This window comes from Sinocyclocheilus anshuiensis, unplaced genomic scaffold, assembly GCF_001515605.1.
Source record: "Sinocyclocheilus anshuiensis isolate Anshui unplaced genomic scaffold, SAMN03320099.WGS_v1.1 scaffold38, whole genome shotgun sequence".
Taxonomy (NCBI): domain Eukaryota; kingdom Metazoa; phylum Chordata; class Actinopteri; order Cypriniformes; family Cyprinidae; genus Sinocyclocheilus; species Sinocyclocheilus anshuiensis.
In genome coordinates, this window is record NW_015544213.1 from 1,078,759 (window position 1) to 1,085,273 (window position 6,515).

Here is a 6,515-nt window from a genome sequence, read left to right on the forward strand (position 1 = left end):
GCGATGTATTTGAATGCCAAAATATTATTTATTATGTAGCCTACTTCACTCACGTTCCAATATCCACGTAAAACAACATGGTTTGCATAACATCACGGCGGTACAGTGATAACGCTTAATGGCACAGATTTGACTACATATGGAAAAAAAACACACTGCTCAGTTTAAATATGTTTGACTGACTGTATTTTATTATGATAATGAACAGGCTGCATTATTGTCAAGGTACCAATGCTTAACTGTGCGCGCATGCGGCGCCGGCACAATCACTTGAATTTTTTCCTTCTAACAGTGGAAGCAACTACTCCTTTTAGTCCTAAAGATAATCGGAATTGTAAAAAGTTTGCTTTTATTTGTGTACATTCACAATAAAAACAAATCTTTATTTTTTTTCAGGATTCAAAAGAGCAAGCAATTATTTGAAATGGACATCTTTTGTCTTTATTGTCACTTTTGATCAATTTATATTAATTTCTTTAAAAAATAATAATTCTTACTGACCCCAAATTTTTGAATGGTAGTGTATGTAGTATTGTATTTCATTGTACCTTACATGATCATGTTAGGGTGCTAGAAAGGTGACAAAACTAGCATAGCTTTGCAGGAAATGAATTGCCAGGGACAGCGGTCCAACATATGGTTTAGGATCATAATGCAAAAATCTTTGAATGCCAAGACTGTCCAATCGGAATCAAGTATTCTAGAGAGTCTTGCATAAAGTTTACATTGTTCCGCCCTGGACTGAATCCATTTTTTACCCTGTTTCCCATCTGTACTGTAGGTACCGAAGACACCTTCATCATAAATTTTGTGTGTGACCAGAAGGCCAACCCACCCTCTCTGAGGCTTATACAGGAAGAGCTGGGCACAACTACACACGTAACCCACAATGTGTTCTTCGAGCTTTCCACTGCACTAGCCTGTGAACCTGCTCCTGTGGATTGCCAAGTCACAGGTAAGCTTTCCTGTGCACAAAAACATGCTTTTAATGCTGAAGGGTGTCAATTCTGCACCATTACTATCACCATTTTGTTACCAAACTCAAGCTGTCTTGTATTTCCAGATTTACAAGGTAGAGAGTATGACTTGAGTGACCTCAGTCTGGATGACAAGTATTACGTTCCTCTGGACACCTCAGATCAGGCCCGCTTTCAAAAGTTTTACATCAGTGTGTGTAAACCGCTGCCTCGCGTCCAGGGCTGCCCTGGTGAGTGTCTCTGGACAGATATTGACAGACTCTTTTGAAATGTCTTCCTGTTTTTAGCCTGGTACTGTGAGATTGATTTTCTGTTTGTAACACCAACCAAGAGCTGGAGCAGTAGTGCTGGTCTGAATGGCCGCACAGTAAACTAATATGTTGTTGGCAGCTGGAGCGATTGGGGCATGTGGCCAGCTGAAAGGCAGAGGTGTAAATCTGGGATACATGCAGTCCAGCCTGCAGGCAGCGGCAGATGGCTCCATCAGTATTGTTTATCTGAATGGGGACAAGTGCGGTTTAGGACGTTACTCCACACGAATCATCTTCCAGTGTGATGACAGTCCTGTAAGCAAGTGCATAGTTTCTCTCTTAAGTGCAAATACATTTTTATCCATGGCACTTTCCACAAATATGGAGCAAATTGGTGTCATGACTGGATATATACATATAAACTATAATCTATCTAAAGATTCACAGTGTGATAGTATGACTAACACATGCAATGTCTATAAATGTTTATAGTTAAATTATTAAAAAAAACAAAACTAAAATGAATCATTATTTAGCTGCACAGGATTTATGTAACCTTGTTGCTGCAAGTAAAAAAAGTAATATTTTTCAAGTAACTTGAAACCAATATTTGGAGAAAAAAAAAATATTAAGCACCACAACTCTTTTCAACATTTATATTAAGAAGAAATACGTTTCTTGAGCAGCAAATCAGCATATTAGAAAGATTTCTGAAGGATCATGTGACACTGAAGTAATGAAATAATGGTGCTGAAAATTTTTCTTTCGTTTTCTTAATTTATTATTGAAGTAAAAATATATTTCTCGTATAGGCCTATTTATCATTATATATAGCTATATATACCTATAGCCTAGCTTTATTATGTTTTTCTCCGCTCGCAGAAGCACTGCAGGTGCGTGATGTGATATGATGACCATAATTTTAACAACACAACGGTTAATAATCGGTTAACGAACGTCGGTTGTCGGTTAGGAAAAATAACTGAAATGAACATCCCTGATTCCTTTTTATTGTACATTTCCTCTGTCGTGTACACTACTGTTCATATGTTTGGGGTCTGTAAGATTTCATGTTTTTGAAAGAAGTCTCTTATGTTCACCATGGCTGCATTAATTTGATTAAAAACACAGTAAATAGAATAATATTGTGAAATATTATTACAATTTAAAATGACTTTTCTATTTTTATATATTTTAAAGTTTAATTTATTCCTGTGATGACAAAGCTGAATTTTCAGCATCATTACTCCAGTCTTCAGTGTCACATGATCCTTCAGAAATCATTCTAATATGCTGATTTGCTGCTCAATTTCTTATTTCTTATTGTTACATACATTTCTTATTGTTGTCCATGTTAAAAACAGTTTTGCTGCTTAATATTTTTGTGGAAACTGTGATTTATTTATTTATTCTTTTAGGATTCTTTGATAAATAGAAAGTTTTGTATGATTTGTAATCTATGTATGTACAGTATATGTATGAGTGTGTATAAATTGACCCTCCATTCCCAGTTTCTTGGCACATAGAAAGATTTCTGAAGGATCATGTGACACTGAAGTAATGAAATAATGGTGCTGAAAATTCAGCTTTACATCACAGGAATAAATTGCATTTTAAAATATATTAAAATAGAAAATTAAATGGAAAATAATATAATAAAATAAAATAGAAAATATATTTTAAATTGTAATATTATTTCACAATATTACTGTTTTTACTGTATTTTTGATCAAATAAATACAGCCTTGGTGAGCAGAAGAGACTTTAAAATCTTACTGCCCCCAAGCCCTATTTTGTACTCTATTTAAGATGCTTAAGATTTTTTGTTGAAACCTATTTTTCTTTCCTCTATCTAAAGGGTGCACCCTTGTTTGATCGCAAAGATGACTGTGAATATGTCTTCATCTGGAGAACCTCAGAAGCTTGCCCAATAAAAAGAGTGCAGGGTAGGATCAGCAGCCAATTTGTTCACATGAATGTGAAGAAATACTCTTACTTTGGCTTTGACTCAGTTTAGTTCCTGTCACTTACAGGTGAAAACTGTAAAGTCAAGGACCCCAAGAGCGGCTACGAGTACAATCTTACACCACTGGCCGGAAAGGACTATGAAGTCAAGAAATTGAGTTATGAGTATCAGTTTGCAGTGTGCGGCCCAATTACATCCTCGGTCTGCCCTCACGGTCCCAGCAATTCAGTGTCCTCCTGTCAGGTCGAGGGCAGTACACACAGAATAGCAGGTGAGTTTATTTGGTTTGTTCAGTATCAAAGCTGAGCTAGTAGGGCATTTTTTCATATTTGAAGGAATCGTTCATTCAAAAATGAAAATTTGCTAAAAGTTTACTCACTCTCAGGCCATCTAAGATGTAGATGAGTTTGTTTCTTCATCAGAACAGATTAAAAAGAAATGTAGCATTACATCACTTGCTCACCAATGGATGCTCTGCAGTGAATGGGTGCCGTCAGAATGAGAGTCCAAGCAACTGATAAAAACATCACAATAATCCACTAGTAATCCACACCACTCCAGTCCAATTAACATCTTGTGAAGTGAAAAGCTGCATGTTTGTTATAAACATAATTATAATCATAATTATTTTTCACTTCAAACCATTTCTTATGGCTAAAATACAAATCCTCTATCCATAATATTGCTTTCTCCAGTGACAAAGTCATCTTGTCTGAATCAGAGGAGAAATATGCACAGATCAAGCACAGTTTATAAGTTAAAACAGTCCAAAACCATTCTAAACAAATATGTTGTTGGATTCCTCACTGGAGGAAGCATTATTATGGGCTCATATTTTGGCCAATAGCAACGTTTAAAATCAAAACGCCTTGATGGGTTTATTGCAAACATGCAGCTTTTAGTTTCACAAGATGTTAATTAATGGACTGGAGTAGTGTGGATTATTGTGATATTTTTATCAGCAGTTTGGACTCTCATTCTGACGGCACCCATTCACTACAGAGGATCCATAGTAGAGCAAGTGATGGAATGCTTAATTTTTCCAAATATGTTCTGATGAAGAAACAAACTCCTCTACATCTTGGATTGCCTGAGGGCGAGTCAATGTTCAGCAGATTTTCATTTTTGGGTGAACTATTCCTTTAACTGTTTCCATGATCCTTTGCAGGCTTAGCCAATCAAAACCTCACATTTGATGATGGGATTATAATGATCAACTACACGAATGGGGAAAAGTGCCACAAGATTTACGAGCGATCCACGGCTATTCTCTTCTCCTGCGACCACAGCAAGAATCCTGTGAGTTCCTTTCAGCCAATGAATGAGTTTAAGAAGTTAAATTAATTTCCTGAATGTTTTTTTTTTTTGTAATTCCTTTGTTCATCAGGGTAAGCCGGAGTTCATAAAGGAGACTGCAGACTGCACATATCTGTTTGAATGGCACACAGCTTTGGCCTGTCCTTCCTTCAAAACCACAACCTGCTCCTACAAGTGAGAGAAACCTTTTTGCTTATGCATTTGCTCCCAACACATGATATAACTGTTTAAATGACCTATAACCTCCTCTGTCTGGCAGTGATGGCAGTGGCCACTCCTACGATCTATCCTCGCTGGCACTGCACAAATCCAATTGGATTGTTGTGCCAGAAGCGACCAATCAGAAGCAGCGTTACTATATCAATGTGTGCAAGTCTCTGGTGCCTCAGACCGGTGAGTTGTAGCAGCACAGCTAGAGCATATTGACCAGTCAGCATAGGATTTATAACTGGTGTTTGTTTCAGGTTTGTGGAGCTGCCCGTCTAGCGCTGCGGCCTGTCTGAAGGATGGAGATAAGTATGTGAATCTGGGGGAGGCAGAGGCGGGTCCACAGTGGGATAAAAACATCCTGATTCTGAAGTACACCAACGGACAAGCCTGTCCTGATGGCAAGAGAAACCGGACCACCATTATTCGTTTCAGATGCGAGCCAGACAAAGTGGTCTGTGGTTATTTATCCTTTTCTCTATACACTCAAACTTGCATGTTCTGAAGTAAGCATAATTACTATAGACTAACTACTGTTTAATTTTTTTCTATAACTAACTAATATTTTTATGAATATTTTAAGAAACACACACTACCGTGGGGTTAGTTCGAATTGTTTTGTTTTTTTAAAGAAATACTTTTATTCAGCAAGAATGCATTCAATTAAACAAAAGTGACAGTGAAGACTTTTATAATGTTATAAAAGATTTCTATTTCAAATAAATGCTGTTCTTTTAAACTTTCTATTCCTCAAACGATCCTGAAAAAATGTATCACAGTTTCCACAAAAATATTAAGCAGCACAACTGTTTTAAACATTGATAATAATAAGAAATGTTTCTTGAGCTGCAAATCAGCATATTAGAATGATTTCTGAAGGATCATGTGACACTGAAGACTGGAGTAATGATGCTGAAAATTCAGCTTTTATATCACAGAAATAAATTACATTTTAAATTATATTAAAATAAAAAACAGTTATTTCAAATTAATAGTATCTCACAACATTACTTTTTTTACTGTATTTTTTTTTATCAAATAAATGCAGCCTTGGTGACCATGAGAGACTTTTCAAAAACAATTTAAAAAAAAATCGTGTAGACCTAAAGTTATAATAAATATGCAAATATTATTATATAATAAGTATAAAACTATTATACAGTGATCATAATGCCATCCTCTCCTTGTCTGTCTCTCTGGCTTTCTGTCTGTCTCTCTGCAGGACTCTGAACCTACTCTGATCACGGCTCTGGAGAACTGTGTCTATAGCTTTGTGTGGTTCACTGCTGCAGCCTGTCCTCTCAACAGCATAGAACACGGGGACTGTAAAGTCACAAATCCAGCCACAGGTGAGTCACCCACATAAGCCTCACTCACACTAAATACACAATTATTCCGAACCAGAACAACTGAATCATCTTATCCAAACACTTCCCGTCTGCTCATAACAGTGTCATGTAATTGCATACAAATAGCCCGAATAACAGCAAGGGTGTTTTCACACACTCTAATCAACTGAAAGTTCTAGCATTTATGTTTGTTCCTAAATCAGTCTGAGATGTACTGTGCTTGTGCTTGGTTTCCACAGGTCATCTCTTTGACCTTAATGCCCTCAGTCGGACAGGTGGCTATACAGTCTATGATCCCTCAGCCCATAGGAAGATGTTCAGATTGAACGTATGTGGAGATGTAGCCAATGCTGGTTGTGCCCCTGGAACAGGTATATATTTCCTTTGTACCTTTCATTTAGTGTGTAAAATATATTTATGTATATAATAATATAATACATTTTATATA

At 36.6% G+C, this 6,515-nt stretch overlaps 1 protein-coding gene across 2 annotated transcripts in view; it reads left to right on the top strand.

The window, feature by feature from the left end:
- Nucleotides 1–6,515, top strand: part of LOC107697131 (cation-independent mannose-6-phosphate receptor) — a 41,962-nt gene that overhangs the window by 16,813 nt on the left and 18,634 nt on the right. For both annotated transcript variants that reach the window (XM_016497772.1, XM_016497773.1), the window contains exons 22-32: nucleotides 782–955; nucleotides 1,064–1,207; nucleotides 1,368–1,543; nucleotides 3,087–3,174; nucleotides 3,262–3,465; nucleotides 4,363–4,493; nucleotides 4,582–4,685; nucleotides 4,771–4,904; nucleotides 4,976–5,172; nucleotides 5,941–6,067; nucleotides 6,307–6,438. In XM_016497772.1, coding sequence (XP_016353258.1) covers nucleotides 782–955; nucleotides 1,064–1,207; nucleotides 1,368–1,543; nucleotides 3,087–3,174; nucleotides 3,262–3,465; nucleotides 4,363–4,493; nucleotides 4,582–4,685; nucleotides 4,771–4,904; nucleotides 4,976–5,172; nucleotides 5,941–6,067; nucleotides 6,307–6,438 — 1,611 coding nt within the window. The remainder of the gene's footprint in view (nucleotides 1–781; nucleotides 956–1,063; nucleotides 1,208–1,367; nucleotides 1,544–3,086; nucleotides 3,175–3,261; nucleotides 3,466–4,362; nucleotides 4,494–4,581; nucleotides 4,686–4,770; nucleotides 4,905–4,975; nucleotides 5,173–5,940; nucleotides 6,068–6,306; nucleotides 6,439–6,515) is intronic.